Source organism: Sebastes umbrosus, chromosome 5, assembly GCF_015220745.1.
Source record: "Sebastes umbrosus isolate fSebUmb1 chromosome 5, fSebUmb1.pri, whole genome shotgun sequence".
In the NCBI taxonomy this organism is placed as follows: domain Eukaryota; kingdom Metazoa; phylum Chordata; class Actinopteri; order Perciformes; family Sebastidae; genus Sebastes; species Sebastes umbrosus.
The window spans coordinates 11,324,956-11,345,044 of record NC_051273.1 but is presented as its reverse complement, the minus strand read 5'-3'; the positions used below and the strand labels follow the sequence as shown (position 1 = coordinate 11,345,044).

The window sequence follows — 20,089 nt, the reverse complement described above, 5'->3', positions numbered from 1 at the left end:
TAATGAAAACTTACTCCAGAAAATTCCTGCATTATAACCATTGTGAAAGAAAAATGAAAAATGACTAGGATAAAATCATAAAGTCACATACCCTGGTTTATTGTTTCTCCTGTAGTTGAGATAATGTGGGTTGTGGCAGTTGTGGGAATTGTGGTGGACGAAGTTGTCGGGGCTTGAGTTGGCGGGGCCGCCGTTGTGGGATCAGCAGTTGTGGGGGTCGCAGTAGTGGGAGTTGCAGTTGTTGGAGCTGCAGTTATTGCGGCTATTGTTGTTGGGACGGTCGTTGTTGTGGGGGCCACAGTTGTTATAGCTGAAGTTGTTGGGGCTATTGTTGTTGGGACTGTCGTTGTTGTGGGGGCCGCAGTTGTTATAGCTGAAGTTGTTGGGGCAATTGTTGTGAGAGCCGCAGTTGTGGGAGCTCCAGTTGTTGGAGCTGCAGTTGTTGGGGCTATTGTTGTGGGGGCTGCAGTTGTTGTGGATGAAGTTGTTGGGGCCGCAGTTGTGGGAGTTGCGGTTGTCGGGGCTGCAGTTGTGGGGGCCACAGGTGTTGAGGCTGCAGTTGTCGGGGCTATTGTTGTGGTAACTGAAGTTGTTGGTGCTGCAGTTATCGGGACTGTAGTTGTCGGAGCCACAGTTGTGAGAGTTGTGGGAGCTGCAGTTGTTGGGGCTGCATTTGTTGGGGCCGCAGTTGTGGGAGCTGCAGTTGTTGGGGCAAATGTTGTTGGGGCAATTGTTGTAGGAGCAGCAGTTGTTGGGGCTGCAGTTGTTGGGGCAATTGTTGTAGGAGCAGCAGTTGTCGGGGCCGCAGTTGTTTGAGCCGCAGTTGTGGGACCTGCAGTTGTTGGGGCTATTGTTGTTGGGACTATTGTTGTGGGGGCTGCAGTTGTTGTGGCTGCAGTTGTGGCGACCGCAGTTGTCGGGGCCGCAGGTGTTGAGGCTGCAGTTGTCGGGGCTATTGTTGTGGTAACTGAAGTTGTTGGGGCTGCAGTTGTCGGGACTGTAGTTGTTGGAGCCACAGTTGTGAGAGTTGTGGGAGCTGTAGTTGTTGGGGCTGCAGTTGTGGGGACCGCAGTTGTTAGGACTATTGTTGTGGAAGCCGCAGTTGTAGGGGCTGCAGTCGTCGTGGATGCAATTGTGGGGGCCGCAGTTGTGGGAGTTGCACTTGTCGGGGCTGCAGTTGTTGGAGCAGCAGTTGTGGGAGCTGCAGTTGTTGGGGCTGCAGTTGTGGGTTCTGTAGTTGTTGGAGCCACAGTTGTGAGAGTTGTGGGAGCTGCAGTGGTTGGGGCTGCAGTTGTGGGGACCGCAGTTGTTGGGACTATTGTTGTGGGAGTTGCACTTGTCGGGGCTTCAGTTGTTGGAGCAGCAGTTGTGGGAGCTGCAGTTGTTGGGGCTGCCGCAGTTGTTTGGGCTGCATTTGTTGGGGCTGCAGTTGTGGAAGCTGCAGTTGTTGGGGCAATTGTTATTGGGGCAATTGTTGTAGGAGCAGCAGTTGTTGGGGCTGCAGTTGTTGGGGCAATTGTTGTAGGAGCAGCAGTTGTCGGGGCCGCAGTTGTTTGAGCCGCAGTTGTGGGACCTGCAGTTGTTGGGGCTATTGTTGTTGGGACTGTCGTTGTTGTGGCAGCCGCAGTTATAGCTGAAGTTGTTGGGGCAATTGTTGTGGGAGCCGCAGTTGTGGGAGCTCCAGTTGTTGGAGCTGCAGTTGTTGGGGCTATTGTTGTGGGGGCTGCAGTTGTTGTGGCTGCAGTTGTGGCGACCGCAGTTGTCGGGGCCGCAGGTGTTGAGGCTGCAGTTGTCGGGGCTATTGTTGTGGTAACTGAAGTTGTTGGGGCTGCAGTTGTCGGGACTGTAGTTGTTGGAGCCACAGTTGTGAGAGTTGTGGAAGCCGCAGTTGTAGGGGCTGCAGTTGTCGTGGATGCAGTTGTTGGGGCCGCAGTTGTGGGAGTTGCACTTGTCGGGGCTTCAGTTGTTGGAGCAGCAGTTGTGGGAGCTGCAGTTGTTGGGGCTGCAGTTGTGGGAGTTGCACTTGTCAGGGCTGCAGTTGTTGTAGCAGCAGTTGTGTGAGCTGTAGTTGTTGGGGCTATTGTTGTGGTAACTGAAGTTGTTGGGGCTGCAGTTGTCGGGACTGTAGTTGTTTGAGCCAGAGTTGTGAGAGTTGTGGGAGCTGCGGTTGTTGGGGCTATTGTTGTGGGGGCTGCAGTTGTGGTGGATGCAGTTGTTGGGGCCGCAGCTGTGGGAGTTGCAGTTGTCGTGCCTGCAGTTGTGGGGGCTATTGTTGTGGTAACTGAAGTTGTTGGGGCTGCAGTTGTCGGGACTGCAGTTGTTGGAGCCAGAGTTGTGAGAGTTGTGGGAGCTGCAGTTGTTTGGGCTGCCGTAGTTGTTTGGGCTGCATTTGTCGGGATGGCAGTTGTCGGGGCTGCAGTTGTCGGGGCCGCAGTGGTGGGAGCTGCAGTTGTGGGGGCTGCAGTTGTTTCGGCTGCAGTTGTCGGGGAATCAGTTGTTGGAACCGCAGTTGTGGGAGCTGCAGTTGTTGCGGCTATAGTTGTTGGGGCTGCAGTTGTGGGGGCCGCAGTTGTGGGAGCTGCAGTTGTTGCGGCTATAGTTGTTGGGGCTGCAGTCGTGTGGGCCGCAGTTGTGGGAGTTGCACTTGTCGGGAATGCAGTTGTTGGAGCAGCAGTTGTGGGAGCTGCAGTTGTAGGGGCTGCAGTTGTCGGGGCAGCAGTTGTTGGAACCGCAGTTGTTGGGGCTATTGTTGTGGGAGCCGCAGTTGTAGGTGCTGCAGTTGTCGTGGATGCAGTTGTTGGGGCCGCAGTTGTGGGAGTTGCACTTGTCGAGGCTGCAGTTGTTGGAGTAGCAGTTGTGGGAGCTGCAGTTATTGGGGCTATTGTTGTGGGAGCCGCAGTTGTAGGTGCTGCAGTTGTGGGGACCAAAGTTGTTGGGGCAATTGTTGTGGGAGTTGCAGTTGTCGGGCCTGCAGTTGTGGGGACCTCAGTTGTGGGTGCCGCAGTTGTTGGGCCTGCAGTTGTCGGGGCTATTGTTGTGGTAGCTAAAGTTGTTGGGAATACAGTTGTTGGGGCTGTAGTTGTGGAGGATGCAGTTGTCGAGGCTGCAGATGTTGGAGCCGCAGTTGTCGGGGCCGCAGTTGTTTGAGCAGCAGTTGTGGGACCTGCAGTTGTTGGGATAATTGTTGTTGGGACTGTAGTTGTTGTGGGGGCCGTACTTGTTATAGCTGAAGTTGTTGGGGCAATTGTTGTGGTAGCTGCAGTTGTGGGAGCTCCAGTTGTGGGTGCTGCAGTTGTCGGGGCTGCAGTTGTGGGGACCGCAGTTGTGAGGCCCACAGGTATTGAGGCTGCAGTTGTGGGAGCTGCAGTTGTTGCGGCTATAGTTGTTGGGGCTGCAGTTGTGGGGGCCGCAGTTGTGGGAGCTGCAGTTGTTGCGGCTATAGTTGTTGGGGCTGCAGTTGTGGGGGCCGCAGTTGTGGGAGCTGCAGTTGTTGCGGCTATAGTTGTTGGGGCTACAGTTGTGGGAGTTGCACTTGTCAGAGCTGCAGTTGTTGGAGCAGCAGTTGTGGGAGCTGCAGTTGTTGGGGCTGCAGTTGTCGGGGCAGCAGTTGTTGGAACCGCAGTTGTTGGAGCTATTGTTGTGGGAGCCGCAGTTGTAGGTGCTGCAGTTGTCGTGGATGCAGTTGTTGGGGGCGCAGTTGTGGGAGTTGCACTTGTCGGGGCTACAGTTGTTTGAGAAGCAGTTGTGGGAGCTGCAGTTGTTGGGGCTGCAGTTGTGGGTTCTGTAGTTGTTGGAGTCACAGTTGTGAGAGTTGTGGGAGCTGCAGTTGTTGGGGCTGCAGTTGTTAGCGCAGCATTTGTGGGAGCTGCACTTGTTGGGCCTGCAGTTGTCGGGGCAGCAGTTGTTGGAACCGCAGTTGTTGGGGCTATTGTTGTGGGAGCCGCAGTTGTAGGTGCTGCAGTTGTCGTGGATGCAGTTGTTGGGGCCGCAGTTGTGGGAGTGGCACTTGTCGGGGCTGCAGTTGTTGGAGCAGCAGTTGTGGGAGCTGCAGTTGTTGGGGCTGCAGTTGTGGGGACCGCAGTTGTTGTGGCTATTGTTGTGGGAACCGCAGTTGTAGGTGCTGCAGTTGTGGGGACCACAGTTGTTGGGGCAATTGTTGTGGGAGTTGCAGTTGTCGGGCCTGCAGTTGTGGGGACCTCAGTTGTGGGAGCTGCAGTTGTTGCGGCTATAGTTGTTGGGGCCGCAGTTGTGGGGGCCGCAGTTGTGGGAGTTGCACTTGTCGGGGCTGCAGTTGTTGGAGCCGCAGTTGTCGTGGATGCAGTTGTTGGGGCCGCAGTTGTGGGAGTGGCACTTGTCGGGGCTGCAGTTGTTGGAGCCGCAGTTGTCGGGGCTGCAGTTGTTTGAGCAGCAGTTGTGGGAGCTCTAGTTGTTGGAGCTGCAGTTGTTGGGGCTGCAGTTGTGGGGACCGCAGTTGTGGGGCCTGCAGGTGTTGAGGCTGCAGTTGTGGGAGCTGCAGTTGTTGCGGCTATAGTTGTTGGGACTGCAGTTGTGGGGGCCGCAGTTGTGGGAGTTGCACTTGTCGGGGCTGCAGTTGTTGGAGCAGCAGTTGTGGGAGCTGCAGTTGTTGGGGCTGCAGTTGTCGGGACAGCAGTTGTTGGAACCACAGTTGTTGGGACTATTGTTGTGGGAGCCACAGTTGTAGGTGCTGCAGTTGTCGTGGATGTAGTTGTTGGGGCTGCAGTTGTGGGAGCTGCAGTTGTTGGGGCTATTGTTGTGGGAGCCGCAGTTGTAGGTGCTGCAGTTGTCATGGATGCAGTTGTTGGGGCTATTGTTGTGGGAGCCGCAGTTGTAGGTGCTGCAGTTGTGGGGACCACAGTTGTTATAGCTGAAGTTGTTGGGGCAATTGTTGTGGGAGCTGCAGTTGTGAGAGCCCCAGTTGTGGGTGCTGTAGTTGTCGGGGCTGCAGTTGTGGGGACCGCAGTTGTGGGGCCCGCAGGTGTTGAGGCTGCAGTTGTTGGAGCTGCAGTTGTTGCGGCTATAGTTGTTGGGACTGCAGTTGCGGGGGCCGCAGTTGTGGGAGCTGCAGTTGTTGCGGCTATAGTTGTTGGGGCTGCAGTTGTGGGGGCCGCAGTTGTAGGAGTTGCAGTTGTCGGGGCTGCAGTTGTTGGAGCAGCAGTTGTGGGAGCTGCAGTTGTTGGGGCTGCAGTTGTCGGGGCAGCAGTTGTTGGAACCGCAGTTGTTGGGGCTATTGTTGTGGGAGCCTCAGTTGTAGGTGCTGCAGTTGTCGTGGATGCAGTTGTTGGGGCCGAAGTTGTGGGAGTTGCAGTTGTCGGGGCTGCAGTTGTTGGAGCAGCAGTTGTGGGAGCTGCAGTTGTGGGAGTTGCACTTGTCGGGGCTGCAGTTGTTGGAGTCGCAGTTGTCGGGGCTGCAGTTGTTTGAGCAGCAGTTGTGGGATCTCCAGTTGTGGGGTCTGTAGTTGTTGGAGTCACAGTTGTGAGAGTTGTGGGAGCTGCAGTTGTTGGGGCTATTGTTGTGGGAGCCGCAGTTGTAGGTGCTGCAGTTGTCGTGGATGCAGTTGTTGGGGCCGAAGTTGTGGGAGTTGCAGTTGTCGGGGCTGCAGTTGTTGGGGCTGCAGTTGTTGGAACCGCAGTTGTGAGAGTTGTGGGAGCTGCAGTTGTTGGGGCTGCAGTTGTGGGGACCGCAGTTGTTGTGGCTATTGTTGTGGGAACCGCAGTTGTAGGTGCTGCAGTTGTGGGGACCACAGTTGTTGGGGCAATTGTTGTGGGAGTTGCAGTTGTCGGGCCTGCAGTTGTGGGGACCTCAGTTGTGGGGGCCGCAGTTGTGGGAGCTGCAGTTGTTGCGGCTATAGTTGTTGGGGCTGCAGTTGTGGGGGCCGCAGTTGTGGGAGTTGCACTTGTCGGGGCTGCAGTTGTTGGAGCCGCAGTTGTCGGGGCTGCAGTTGTTTGAGCAGCAGTTGTGGGATCTCCAGTTGTTGGAGCTGCAGTTGTTGGGGCTGTAGTTGTGGGGACCGCAGTTGTGGGGCCCGCAGGTGTTGAGGCTGCAGTTGTGGGAGCTGCAGTTGTTGCGGCTATAGTTGTTGGGACTGCAGTTGTGGGGGCCGCAGCTGTGGGAGTTGCACTTGTCGGGGCTGCAGTTGTTGGAGCAGCAGTTGTGGGAGCTGCAGTTGTTGGGGCTGCAGTTGTCGGGACAGCAGTTGTTGGAACCACAGTTGTTGGGGCTATTGTTGTGAGAGCCACAGTTGTAGGTGCTGCAGTTGTCGTGGATGTAGTTGTTGGGGCTGCAGTTGTGGGAGCTGCAGTTGTTGGGGCTATTGTTGTGGGAGCCGCAGTTGTAGGTGCTGCAGTTGTCGTGGATGCAGTTGTTGGGGCTATTGTTGTGGGAGCCACAGTTGTAGGTGCTGCAGTTGTGGGGACCACAGTTGTTATAGCTGAAGTTGTTGGGGCAATTGTTGTGGGAGCTGCAGTTGTGAGAGCCCCAGTTGTGGGTGCTGTAGTTGTCGGGGCTGCAGTTGTGGGGACCGCAGTTGTGGGGCCCGCAGGTGTTGAGGCTGCAGTTGTTGGAGCTGCAGTTGTTGCGGCTATAGTTGTTGGGACTGCAGTTGCGGGGGCCGCAGTTGTGGGAGCTGCAGTTGTTGCGGCTATAGTTGTTGGGGCTGCAGTTGTGGGGGCCGCAGTTGTGGGAGTTGCAGTTGTCGGGGCTGCAGTTGTTGGAGCAGCAGTTGTGGGAGCTGCAGTTGTGGGAGCTGCAGTTGTTGGGGCTGCAGTTGTCGGGGCAGCAGTTGTTGGAACCGCAGTTGTTGGGGCTATTGTTGTGGGAGCCGCAGTTGTAGGTGCTGCAGTTGTCGTGGATGCAGTTGTTGGGGCCGAAGTTGTGGGAGTTGCAGTTGTCGGGGCTGCAGTTGTTGGAGCAGCAGTTGTGGGAGCTGCAGTTGTTGGGGCTGCAGTTGTCGGGGCAGCAGTTGTTGGAACCGCAGTTGTGAGAGTTGTGGGAGCTGCAGTTGTTGGGGCTGCAGTTGTGGGGACCGCAGTTGTTGTGGCTATTGTTGTGGGAACCGCAGTTGTAGGTGCTGCAGTTGTGGGGACCACAGTTGTTGGGGCAATTGTTGTGGGAGTTGCAGTTGTCGGGCCTGCAGTTGTGGGGACCTCAGTTGTGGGGGCCGCAGTTGTGGGAGCTGCAGTTGTGGGGACCGCAGTTGTGGGGCCCGCAGGTGTTGAGGCTGTAGTTGTCGGGGATATTGTTGTGGTAATCGAGGTTGTTGGGGCTGCAGTTGTCGGGATTGTAGTTGTTGGAGCCACAGTTGTGAGAGTTGTGGGAGCTGCAGTTGTTGGGGCTGCCGCAGTTGTTTGGACTGCATTTGTCGGTGTGGCAGTTGTCGGGGCTGCAGTTGTCGGGGCTGCAGTTGTGGGAGCTGCAGTTGTTGGAGCTGCAGTTGCGGGGGCCATAGTTGTGGGTGGTGCCGTTGTTGAAGCTGCAGTTGTCGGGGGTGCAGTTGTGGAAGCTGCCGTTGTTTGGGCTATTGTTAAAGAAAATAATAATAGGCTCTATTATCTGTCGGGTTATCAGTTTTTCTGTCACCAAACATCTCATGTATTTTCTGAAATGGGATGAACTTTCTTTTGAACATCAATGTACTCAAAAAGAAGATCTGAGTAATTTAGGTGAACCACCTTTACTTGAGCACCGACTATCTGGCGAAACTACCCTCGCATAAGTTTTCTGTCACTTGCTGTGACGGAGTAGCCGTCACTGACTGTGGGCAGCGCACACACATCACCTCAGGCCACACACACCAACATTTCTCCGCTGCGCCGCAGGCACACACACACACACACACACACACACACGCCAAACATTTCTCCGCTCCCTTCCTGATTCACTCCGTAGTTAAAACACATCGCGACATATCCCTCTCCCCTAAACTGTTTATCAGTAGTGCGACCAAAGGTGCACACTTGATTGTTCTGCTGTTTCCTATACGCATATATTTACACAAACATTATTCTCACTCACCAGTTGCTGAAACGCTGCGTGTCCATCCTGTCATGTCCCATTCATGGGATTGACGAGCAAACAGGGCCGTAACAAATCCCCCCGTTATAAAGGGTGCCCTCGCGCGTTTTTGAGATCATGTGATCAGTTTAAATATGTTTATTATTTGGAATTGTGATTATGTTGCAAATTAACTTGTTTTGGTTGGGGGGGAATGTTTAGACAGAGGTATATCATTTAAATGTAAAATATGCCTAGGTTAAAGGGACTATAAATATCTTCTATGATGAAAAATAATGTTAATTGTTATTTTTCTGTGTAAGGAATACGCCCAGGGGAGGGGCTATTGGTTTAAAAGGGGGTCATCTTGGCCAGCTGAGCTGAGTCTGATCTTGAAGTGTTGACAGAGAAGGTCACACTCAGGAAGGTAAAATATAGATTGTATTTTTGGATTGTTTTTGCCTATTCTGAAAGAAATCATGGAGTTATTGAGGAACTCGATTTTCAGTACTATTTGATGTTTTGTACATAGCTTATTTTCTATTTTTCACTTTTTGTAAATAGTAAGCAATGATTGCACTTTGGGAGGCCGGCATAATAAAAAGGGATTAATACAACGTGTTCCGACTACGCCAGTGTTTTTCATGTTGCACGGAGTTTTGACATAGAACCCCGCGACACTTGCATAGTACAGTTCCGACTGCAAAACTATTGTCTTACTCATAGATGGTTCACTGATTTATCTGTGATTTGTTGTTTTTTACACTTTCAAGTTGGAATGAATGTTTTTGGGGTTTTAGTGTTAATTAATAATGATCACATATAATGTTTTGTAAAATTAAAATTTCAATATATAGCAATACTATTAATCCAATACTGCTAAAAAGTACAAATAATTTCCAACCCTTTTTTTTTACTAATTTTCCAAACATGAAACAGGGGAACCTGATGCTATCTTCTAGTTATGATTTATGTTCATGCCCTTGTTTATTACTCTCCAACGTCCTTGACAGAGACTTGACATTCAGGCAGTAAATGCCATCTTGGAAAATAACCAGAGCAAATGAATCAGCTCTATTTACCATATTTTATATGCATATTTACTTATTTTATTTTTTTTATTTGAAGACGAATCAGTCAAACATGTTTGCATGTTTATACATAATAATCGTATTAGAATTTCTAACAGCAAATAAACACATTTTCAGTCCAATATTTGTTGTTTGATCTTGAAGAGATCAATAGTAGGCAAACAGAATGTCAATTGTAAAACAGATAGATATCCTTAACTTTTTGAATACTTAACACAACTAATGTCTCCAGTCTACTGTGATAGCATAAGGTACTGTATATTAGACAGTTAAATACAAACAATCAAAGCCATACAATATTAATTAAATAGTTACTTTGTCCAGAGGATGTATGTAAATATCCAAGCAACAATATCCAACAAATGATGATTCTTTCCATGATGACTGGTGTTACTTCTCACTACTCCATGTACAGATAAGTACTTTTGTTTGTGCATGTTGCACTTAGTTTGTGAATTACTCCTCCCTCAGCCATGGAGGGAGTGACAAGGCATTGGAGACAGGAGTTACATTCATATACTGTAACCTGAAAAACCACTAAGTCCAGTAAGTCACAGACACATGTTTACAAAATATATGACAGTACAAACTAAATCATAAACCCCATCATACCTTTTACCATGCAGCATTAGGCTGACAATCCAGTTTTTAAAGACTGTTATTGGTTCCCTTAATTTTTTTCTGAACTGTGAAGAGGGAAAACCCAGATATTTACAAAGTTTGTAATGAATGACGGGTTGTTTCAATTCAATTAAATTTATTTTTATATAGCATCAACTCATAACAGAAGTTATCTCGAGACTCTGTACTCTACTATAATTTAGAGACCCAACAAGAGATGCCCCATGAGCATGCATTCTTATGCAAGGCAAGGCAAGGCTGCTTTATTTGTGCTTTACACAAACAATCAAGAACATTGCAACAAAGTGCAAAAGAACATTAAGACATAATTAAAACAGTCATAAACACATAAAAACGTTAAAGATTAGAAAATAAAAACAAGCTAAAAATAAAAGCTATAATAAAAGCTAAAATAGAGTATAACACACAAGTAAAAGTTATAGTGCAGTATAAGATAACTATTTGGTTTAATAAAAGGCAGCAGCAAACAAGAAAGTTTGAATCTTAGATTTAAAAGAACTAAGAGTTGGAGCGGTCCTGCAGTTTTCTGGGAGCTTGTTCCAAATACTTGGTGCATAAAAACTGAACACTGCTTCTGCATGTTTATGCTTTTAAGCCTTGTGGCTTTGCCTCCCTGCATTTTCTTTTTTCTTTTGTATTTTCACACTCAAAGGGACTCCTGAGATTACACCCTCAGTTTTGCCATCGCTCCTGGAATATGAGCCTTCATTCTTTCCCCTTTAAGTGAAGTCATTCTGAGAATCTTTTCCTGCTGGTGTTTGTTTGCTGCATGCATCAGGACTCGTTTGTTATTCAAAACCTAGCGAACTTGATTTTACCAATCTCTTCCTCGATCGTTTAGTTCGTTTGATCGGGCGATAGTGCCCTCCATCCTGATTAAATTCAATCACTACTTTCCATTCCTGTTCTTGTGATTGACTCAATTGAATCTGCCTCTCATTGCAACTAGTTCTTGATTTCTTTCTGTAACCTCTCTAACCCTCGCTGCCATCTGACCAACATCTCGCTCTCGCTCTTGCTCGTCTTTCCCTTTCCCTCAATGCCTTTTTCTGCCTCCTAGATTCCATCCATTTTATATCCTCACCACTGGACCCATCTGAACTGGCTGTCATGATTTTACAGTCACAGTACAGTTTATGCTGATCCACCAAACAGACATTTGCTACCGACAGTCGGTGCTGCAGTTGTCGGGGCTGCAGTTGTCCGGACCGCAGTTGTGGGGACTGCAGGTGTTGAGGCTGCAGTTGTGGGAGCTGCAGTTGTTGCGGCTATAGTTGTTGGGGCTGCAGTTGTGGGGGCCGCAGTTGTGGGAGCTGCAGTTGTTGCGGCTATAGTTGTTGGGGCTGCAGTTGTGGCGGCCGCAGTTGTGGGAGCTGCAGTTGTTGGGGCTGCAGTTGTCGGGGCAGCAGTTGGTGGAACCGCAGTTGCTGGAGCTATTATTGTGGGAGCCGAAGTTGTAGGTGCTGCAGTTGTCGTGGATGCAGTTGTTGGGGCCGCAGTTGTGGGAATTGCACTTGTCTGGGCTGCAGTTGTTGGAGCAGCAGTTGAGAGAGCTGCAGTTGTTGGGGCTGCAGTTGTGGGGACCGCAGTTGTTGGGGTTATTGTTGTGGGAGCCGCAGTTGTAGGTGCTGCAGTTGTGGGGACCACAGTTGTTGGGGCAATTGTTGTGGGAGTTGCAGTTGTCAGGCCTGCAGTTGTGGGGACCTCAGTTGTGGGGGTGCTTGGTGGTGTTGTAGTTGTGGACGCAGTTATGGTGGGTGTAGTTGTGGTAGTTTGGGGTGGAGTTGTGGTGCTTGGTGGTGCAGCAGATGTGTCTGGTGTTGTTGCTGTGGTGGTAGGGGATGTGCCAGTTGCTGATATAGTTGAGGTTATTGGAGATGTTATTGTGGTGGTCAGTGTTGTTGTAGTTGTGGATGCGGTTATGGTGGGTGTTGTTGTGGTAGTTGTGGTGTTTGGTGGTGTTGTTATACTAGGGGGTGTGGTAGTTGCTTGTGTAGTTGAGGTCATTGGAGGTGTTATTGTGGTGCTCGGTGTTGTTGAAGTTGTGGATGAGGTTATGGTGGGTGTTGTTGTGGTAGTTGTGGTGCTTGGTGGTGTAGTAGTGGTGCTTGGTGGTGTTGTTGCACTAGGGGGTGTGGTAGTTGCTTGTGTAGTTGAGGTTATTGGAGGTGTTATTGTGGTGCTCGGTGTTGTTGTAGTTGTGGATGCGCTTATAGGGGATGTTGTTATGGTAGTTTTGGGTGAAGTTGTGATACCTGGTGTTGCAGTAGTGGTGTCTGGTGTTGTTGCTGTGGTGCAAGGGGATGTGGTAGTTACTGGTGTAGTTGAGGTTATTGGAGACGTTATTGCGGTGCTCTGTGTTGTTGTAGTTGTGGATGAGGTTATGGTGGGTGTTATTGTGGTAGCTGTGGTGCTTGTGGTGTTGTAGTGTTGCTTGGTGGTGTTGTTGTACTAGGGGGTGTGGTAGTTGCTTGTGTAGTTGAGGTTACTGGAGGTGTTATTGTGGTGCTCAGTGTTGTTGTAGTTGTGGCTGAGGTTATGGTGGGTGTTGTTGTGGTAGTTGTGGTGCTTGGTGGTGTAGTAGTGGTGCTTGGTGGTGTTGTTGTACTAGGGGGTGTGGTAGTTGCTTGTGTAGTTGAGGTTATTGGAGGTGTAATTGTGGTGCTCGATGTTGTACTTGTAGATGAGGTTATGGTGGGTGTTGTGGTAGTTGTGGTGCTTGGTGGTGTAGTAGTGGTGCTTGGTGGTGTTGTTGTACTAGGGGGTGTGGTAGTTGATTGCATAGTTGAGGTTATTGGAGGTGTTATTGTGGTGCTCTGTGTTGTTGAAGTTGTGGATGAGGTTATGGTGGGTGTTGTTGTTGAAATTGTGGTGCTTGGTGGTGTTGTTGTACTAGGGGGTGTGGTAGTTGCTTGTGTAGTTGAGGTTATTGCAGGTGTTATTGTGGTGCTCAGTGTTGTTGTAGTTGTGGCTGAGGTTATGGTGGGTGTTGTTGTGGTAGTTGTTGTGCTTGGTGGTGTTGTTGTACTAGGGGGTGTGGTAGTTGCTTGTGTAGTTGAGGTTATTGGAGGTGTTATTGTGGTGCTCGGTGTTGTTGAAGTTGTGGATGAGGTTATGGTGGGTGTTGTTATGGTAGTTGAGGTGCTTGGTGGTGTTGTTGTACTAGGGGATGTGGTAGTTGCTTGTGAAGTTGAGGTTATTTGAGGTGTTATTGTTGTGCTCAGTGTTGTTGTAGTTGTGGCTGAGGTTATGGTGGGTGTTGCTGTGGTAGGTGTGGTGCTTGGTGGTGTGGTAGTTGCTTGTGTAGTTGAGGTTATTGGAGGTGTTATTGTGGTGCTCAGTGTTGTTGTAGTTGTGGCTGAGGTTATGGTGGGTGTTGCTGTGGTAGGTGTGGTGCTTGGTGGTGTGGTAGTTGCTTGTGTAGTTGAGGTTATTGGAGGTGTTATTGTGGTGCTCGGTGTTGTTGAAGTTGCGGATGAGGTTATGGTGGGTGTTGTTATGGTAGTTGTGGTGCTTGGTGGTGTTGTTGTACTAGGGGATGTGGTAGTTGCTTGTGTAGTTGAGGTTATTTGAGGTGCTATTGTGGTGCTCAGTGTTGTTGTAGTTGAGGCTGAGGTTATGGTGGGTGTTGTGGTAGGTGTGGTGCTTGGTGGTGTGGTAGTTGCTTGTGTAGTTGAGGTTATTTGAGGTGTTATTGTGGTAGTTATGGTGCTTGGTGGTGTAGTAGTGGTGCTTGGTGGTGTTGTTGTACTAGGGGTTGTGGTAGTTGCTTGTGTAGTTGAGGTTATTGGAGGTGTTATTGCGGTGCTCAGTGTTGTTGTAGTTATGGATGAGGTTATGGTAGGTGTTGTTGTGGTAGTTGTGGTGCTGGGTGGTGTAGTAGTGGTGCTTGGTGGTGTTGTACTAGGGGGTGTGGTAGTTGCTTGTGTAGTTGAGGTTATTGGAGGTGTTATTGTGGTGCTCTGTGTTGTTGAAGTTGTGGATGAGGTTATGGTGGGTGTTGTTATGGTAGTTGTGGTGCTTGGTGGAGTTGTTGTACTAGGGGATGTGGTAGTTGCTTGTGTAGTTGAGGTTATTTGAGGTGTTATTGTGGTGCTCAGTGTTGTTGTAGTTGAGGCTGAGGTTATGGTGGGTGTTGTGGTAGGTGTGGTGCTTGGTGGTGTGGTAGTTGCTTGTGTAGTTGAGGTTATTGGAGGTGTTATTGCGGTGCTCAGTGTTGTTGTAGTTATGGATGAGGTTATGGTAGGTGTTGTTGTGGTAGTTGTGGTGCTGGGTGGTGTAGTAGTCGTGCTTGGTGGTGTTGTACTAGGGGGTGTGGTAGTTGCTTGTGTAGTTGAGGTTATTGGAGGTGTTATTGTGGTGCTCTGTGTTGTTGAAGTTGTGGATGAGGTTATGGTGGGTGTTGTTATGGTAGTTGTGGTGCTTGGTGGAGTTGTTGTACTAGGGGATGTGGTAGTTGCTTGTGTAGTTGAGGTTATTTGAGGTGTTATTGTGGTGCTCAGTGTTGTTGTAGTTGAGGCTGAGGTTATGGTGGGTGTTGTGGTAGGTGTGGTGCTTGGTGGTGTGGTAGTTGCTTGTGTAGTTGAGGTTATTGGAGGTGTTATTGCGGTGCTCAGTGTTGTTGTAGTTGTGGCTGAGGTTATGGTGGGTGTTGTTGTGGTAGGTGTGGTGCTGGGTGGTGTAGTAGTGGTGCTTGGTGGTGTCGTACTAGGGGTTGTGGTAGTTGCTTGTGTAGTTGAGGTTATTGGAGGTGTTATTACGGTGCTCAGTGTTGTTGTAGTTGTGGATGCAGTTATGGTTGGTGTTGTTGTGGTAGTTGTTGTGCTTAGTGGTGTTGTTGTACTAGGGGGTGTGGTAGTTGCTTGTGTAATTAAGGTTATTGGAGGTGTTATTGTGGTGCTCGGAGTTGTTGAAGTTGTGGATGAGGTTATGGTGGGTGTTGTTGTGGTAGTTGTGGTGCTTGGTGGTGTAGTTGTGATAGGGGGTGTGGTAGTTGCTTGTGTAGTTGAGGTTATTGGAGGTGTTATTGTGGTGCTCGATGTTGTAGTTGTAGATGAGGTTATGGTGGGTGTTGTGGTAGCTGTGGTGCTTGGTGGTGTAGTAGTGGTGCTTGGTGGTGTTGTTGTACTAGAGAGTGTGGTAGTTGCTTGTGTAGTTGAGGTTATTGGAGGTGTTATTGTGGTGGTCAGTGTTGTTGTAGTTGTGGCTGAGGTTATGGTGGGTGTTGTTGTGGTAGTTGTGGTGCTTGGTGGTGTTGTTGTACTAGGGGGTGTGGTAGTTGCTTGTGTAGTTGAGGTTATTGGAGGTGTTATTGTGGTGCTCTGTGTTGTTGAAGTTGTGGATGAGGTTATGGTGGGTGTTGTTATGGTAGTTGTGGTGCTTGGTGGAGTTGTTGTACTAGGGGATGTGGTAGTTGCTTGTGTAGTTGAGGTTATTTGAGGTGTTATTGTGGTGCTCAGTGTTGTTGTAGTTGAGGCTGAGGTTATGGTGGGTGTTGTGGTAGGTGTGGTGCTTGGTGGTGTGGTAGTTGCTTGTGTAGTTGAGGTTATTGGAGGTGTTATTGTGGTGCTCGATGTTGTAGTTGTAGATGAGGTTATGGTGGGTGTTGTGGTATCTGTGGTGCTTGGTGGTGTAGTAGTGGTGCTTGGTGGTGTTGTTGTACTAGAGGGTGTGGTAGTTGCTTGTGTAGTTGAGGTTATTGGAGGTGTTATTGTGGTGCTCGGTGTTGTTGAAGTTGTGGATGAGGTTATGGTGGGTGTTGTTATGGTAGTTGTGGTGCTTGGTGGTGTTGTTGTACTAGGGGATGTGGTAGTTGCTTGTGTAGTTGAGGTTATTTGAGGTGTTATTGTGGTGCTCAGTGTTGTTGTAGTTGAGGCTGAGGTTATGGTGGGTGTTGTGGTAGGTGTGGTGCTTGGTGGTGTGGTAGTTGCTTGTGTAGTTGAGGTTATTGGAGGTGTTATTGCGGTGCTCAGTGTTGTTGTAGTTGTGGATGCAGTTATGATGGGTGTTGTTGTGGTAGTTGTGGTGCTTGGTGGTGTAGTAGTGGTGCTTGGAGGTGTTGTTGTACTAGGGGGTGTGGTAGTTGCTTGTGTAGTTGAGGTTATTGGAGGTGTTATTGTGGTGCTCAGTGTTGTTGTAGTTGTGGCTGAGGTTATGGTGGGTGTTGTTGTGGTTGGTGTGGTGCTGGGTGGTGTAGTAGTGGGGCTTGGTGGTGTCGTACTAGGGGGTGTGGTAGTTGCTTGTGTAGTTGAGGTTATTGGAGGTGTTATTGCGGTGCTCAGTGTTGTTGCAGTTGTGGACGCAGTTATGGTTGGTGTTGTTGTGGTAGTTGTTGTGCTTTGTGGTGTTGTTGTACTAGGGGGTGTGGTAGTTGCTTGTGTAGTTGAGGTTATTGGAGGTGTTATTGTGGTGCTCGGAGTTGTTGTAGTTGTGGATGAGGTTATGGTGGGTGTTGTTGTGGTAGTTGTGGTGCTTGGTGGTGTAGTTGTGATAGGGGGTGTGTTAGTTGCTTGTGTAGTTGAGGTTATTGGAGGTGTTATTGTGGTGCTCGATGTTGTAGTTGTAGATGAGGTTATGGTGGGTGTTGTGGTAGCTGTGGTGCTTGGTGGTGTAGTAGTGGTGCTTGGTGGTGTTGTTGTACTAGAGGGTGTGGTAGTTGCTTGTGTAGTTGAGGTTATTGGAGGTGTTATTGTGGTGCTCAGTGTTGTTGTAGTTGTGGCTGAGGTTATGGTGGGTGTTGTTGTGGTAGTTGTGGTGCTTGGTGGTGTTGTTGTACTAGGGGGTGTGGTAGTTGCTTGTGTAGTTGAGGTTATTGGAGGTGTTATTGTGGTGCTCTGTGTTGTTGAAGTTGTGGATGAGGTTATGGTGGGTGTTGTTATGGTAGTTGTGGTGCTTGGTGGAGTTGTTGTACTAGGGGATGTGGTAGTTGCTTGTGTAGTTGAGGTTATTTGAGGTGTTATTGTGGTGCTCAGTGTTGTTGTAGTTGAGGCTGAGGTTATGGTGGGTGTTGTGGTAGGTGTGGTGCTTGGTGGTGTGGTAGTTGCTTGTGTAGTTGAGGTTATTGGAGGTGTTATTGTGGTGCTCGATGTTGTAGTTGTAGATGAGGTTATGGTGGGTGTTGTGGTATCTGTGGTGCTTGGTGGTGTAGTAGTGGTGCTTGGTGGTGTTGTTGTACTAGAGGGTGTGGTAGTTGCTTGTGTAGTTGAGGTTATTGGAGGTGTTATTGTGGTGCTCGGTGTTGTTGAAGTTGTGGATGAGGTTATGATGGGTGTTGTTATGGTAGTTGTGGTGCTTGGTGGTGTTGTTGTACTAGGGGATGTGGTAGTTGCTTGTGTAGTTGAGGTTATTTGAGGTGTTATTGTGGTGCTCAGTGTTGTTGTAGTTGAGGCTGAGGTTATGGTGGGTGTTGTGGTAGGTGTGGTGCTTGGTGGTGTTGTTGTACTAGGGGGTGTGGTAGTTGTTTGTGTAGTTGAGGTTATTGGAGGTGTTATTGTGGTGCTCGGTGTTGTTGAAGTTGTGGATGAGGTTATGGTGGGTGTTGTTATGGTAGTTGAGGTGCTTGGTGGTGTTGTTGTACTAGGGGGTGTGGTAGTTGCTTGTGTAGTTGAGGTTATTGGAGGTGTTATTGTGGTGCTTGGTGTTGTTGAAGTTGTGGATGAGGTTATGGTGGGTGTTGTTGTGGTAGTTGTGGTGCTTGGTGGTGTAGTTGTGATAGGGGGTGTGGTAGTTGCTTGTGTAGTTGAGGTTATTGGAGGTGTTATTGTGGTGCTTGATGTTGTAGTTGTAGATGAGGTTATGGTGGGTGTTGTGGTAGCTGTGGTGCTTGGTGGTGTAGTAGTGGTGCTTGGTGGTGTTGTTGTACTAGAAGGTGTGGTAGTTGCTTGTGTAGTTGAGGTTATTGGAGGTGTTATTGCGGTGCTCAGTGTTGTTGTAGTTGTGGATGCAGTTATGGTTGGTGTTGTTGTGGTAGTTGTTGTGCTTTGTGGTGTTGTTGTACTAGGGGGTGTGGTAGTTGCTTGTGTAGTTGAGGTTATTGGAGGTGTTATTGCGGTGCTCAGTGTTGTTGTAGTTGTGGATGCAGTTATGGTTGGTGTTGTTGTGGTAGTTGTTGTGCTTTGTGGTGGTGTTGTACTAGGGGGTGTGGTAGTTGCTTGTGTAGTTGAGGTTATTGGAGGTGTTATTGTGGTGCTCGATGTTATAGTTGTAGATGAGGTTATGGTGGGTGTTGTGGTAGCTGTGGTGCTTGGTGGTGTAGTAGTGGTGCTTGGTGGTGTTGTTGTACTAGAGGGTGTGGTAGTTGCTTGTGTAGTTGAGGTTATTGGAGGTGTTATTGTGGTGCTCAGTGTTGTTGTAGTTGTGGCTGAGGTTATGGTGGGTGTTGTTGTGGTAGTTGTGGTGCTTGGTGGTGTTGTTGTACTAGGGGGTGTGGTAGTTGCTTGTGTAGTTGAGGTTATTGGAGGTGTTATTGTGGTGCTCTGTGTTGTTGAAGTTGTGGATGAGGTTATGGTGGGTGTTGTTATGGTAGTTGTGGTGCTTGGTGGAGTTGTTGTACTAGGGGATGTGGTAGTTGCTTGTGTAGTTGAGGTTATTTGAGGTGTTATTGTAGTGCTCAGTGTTGTTGTAGTTGAGGCTGAGGTTATGGTGGGTGTTGTGGTAGGTGTGGTGCTTGGTGGTGTGGTAGTTGCTTGTGTAGTTGAGGTTATTGGAGGTGTTATTGTGGTGCTCGATGTTGTAGTTGTAGATGAGGTTATGGTGGGTGTTGTTATGGTAGTTGAGGTGCTTGGTGGTGTTGTTGTACTAGGGGGTGTGGTAGTTGCTTGTGTAGTTGAGGTTATTGGAGGTGTTATTGTGGTGCTTGGTGTTGTTGAAGTTGTGGATGAGGTTATGGTGGGTGTTGTTGTGGTAGTTGTGGTGCTTGGTGGTGTAGTTGTGATAGGGGGTGTGGTAGTTGCTTGTGTAGTTGAGGTTATTGGAGGTGTTATTGTGGTGCTCGATGTTGTAGTTGTAGATGAGGTTATGGTGGGTGTTGTGGTAGCTGTGGTGCTTGGTGGTGTAGTAGTGGTGCTTGGTGGTGTTGTTGTACTAGAAGGTGTGGTAGTTGCTTGTGTAGTTGAGGTTATTTGAGGTGTTATTGTGGTGCTCGATGTTGTTGTAGTTGTGGATGAGGTTATGGTGGGTGTTGTTGTGGTAGTTGTTGTGCTTGGTGATGTTGTTGTACTAGAAGGTGTGGTAGTTGCTTGTGTAGTTGAGGTTATTGGAGGTGTTATTGTGGTGCTCTGTGTTGTTGAAGTTGTGGATGAGGTTATGGTGGGTGTTGTTATGGTAGTTGTGGTGCTTGGTGGAGTTGTTGTACTAGGGGATGTGGTAGTTGCTTGTGTAGTTGAGGTTATTTGAGGTGTTATTGTAGTGCTCAGTGTTGTTGTAGTTGAGGCTGAGGTTATGGTGAGTGTTGTGGTAGGTGTGGTGCTTGGTGGTGTGGTAGTTGCTTGTGTAGTTGAGGTTATTGGAGGTGTTATTGTGGTGCTTGATGTTGTAGTTGTAGATGAGGTTATGGTGGGTGTTGTGGTAGCTGTGGTGCTTGGTGGTGTAGTAGTGGTGCTTGGTGGTGTTGTTGTACTAGAGGGTGTGGTAGTTGCTTGTGTAGTTGAGGTTATTGGAGGTGTTATTGTGGTGCTCTGTGTTGTTGAAGTTGCGGATGAGGTTATGGAGGGTGTTGTTGTTGAAGTTGTGGTGCTTGGTGGTGTTGTTGTACTAGGGGGTGTGGTAGTTGCTTGTGTAGTTGAGGTTATTGGAGGTGTTATTGTGGTGCTCGGTGTTGTTGAAGTTGTGGATGAGGTTATGGTGGGTGTTGTTATGGTAGTTGTGGTGCTTGGTGGTGTTGTTGTACTAGGGGATGTGGTAGTTGCTTGTGTAGTTGAGGTTATTTGAGGTGCTATTGTGGTGCTCAGTGTTGTTGTAGTTGAGGCTGAGGTTATGGTGGGTGTTGTGGTAGGTGTGGTGCTTGATGGTGTGGTAGTTGCTTGTGTAGTTGAGGTTATTTGAGGTGTTATTGTGGTGCTCGATGTTGTTGTAGTTGTGGATGAGGTTATGGTGGGTGTTGTTGTGGTAGTTGTTGTGCTTGGTGATGTTGTTGTACTAGGGGGTGTGGTAGTTGCTTGTGTAGTTGAGGTTATTGGAGGTGTTATTGTGGTGCTCGGTGTTGTTGAAGTTGTGGATGAGGTTATGGTGGGTGTTGTTATGGTAGTTGTGGTGCTTGGTGGTGTTGTTGTACTAGGGGATGTGGTAGTTGCTTGTGTAGTTGAGGTTATTTGAGGTGTTATTGTGGTGCTCATTGTTGTTGTAGTTGA

General features: G+C 48.9%; 2 protein-coding genes across 2 annotated transcripts; both read right to left on the bottom strand.

Moving 5' to 3' along the window:
- Positions 1 to 10,140: 10,140 nt before the first annotated feature.
- Positions 10,141 to 12,061, bottom strand: LOC119487858 (salivary glue protein Sgs-3-like). The gene has a single exon (XM_037768915.1). The coding sequence runs from the start codon at positions 11,748 to 11,750 to the stop codon at positions 10,878 to 10,880; it is 873 nt and encodes a 290-aa protein (XP_037624843.1). The 5' UTR covers positions 11,751 to 12,061; the 3' UTR covers positions 10,141 to 10,877.
- On the bottom strand, positions 11,869 to 20,074 carry LOC119488481 (mucin-2-like). Its single transcript, XM_037770202.1, has 7 exons — positions 14,891 to 20,074; positions 14,587 to 14,852; positions 14,185 to 14,376; positions 13,783 to 13,914; positions 13,276 to 13,407; positions 12,926 to 13,158; positions 11,869 to 12,194 (listed from the first exon to the last, which is right to left on the bottom strand). The coding sequence occupies exons 1-7, from the start codon at positions 20,072 to 20,074 to the stop codon at positions 11,869 to 11,871; spliced, it is 6,465 nt and encodes a 2,154-aa protein (XP_037626130.1).
- Between the last annotated feature and the right edge of the window lie 15 nt (positions 20,075 to 20,089).

What these genes read in the sequence shown, in the direction of transcription:
- LOC119487858 (XM_037768915.1), bottom strand. Translation starts at nt 11,750, where the DNA reads ATGACCTCAACTACACAAGCAACTACCACACCCCCTAGTATAACAACA.
- LOC119488481 (XM_037770202.1), bottom strand. Translation starts at nt 20,074, where the DNA reads ATGAGCACCACAATAACACCTCAAATAACCTCAACTACACAAGCAACT. An exon ending in AGCAACTACCACACCCCCTA is followed by an intron (nt 14,377 to 14,586) that starts GTACAACAACAC and finishes CCATAACCTCAG; the next exon opens with CCACAACTACAACAACACTG. An exon ending in AGCAACTACCACATCCCCTA is followed by an intron (nt 13,408 to 13,782) that starts GTACAACAACTC and finishes CAACTACACAAG; the next exon opens with CAACTACCACACCACCAAGC.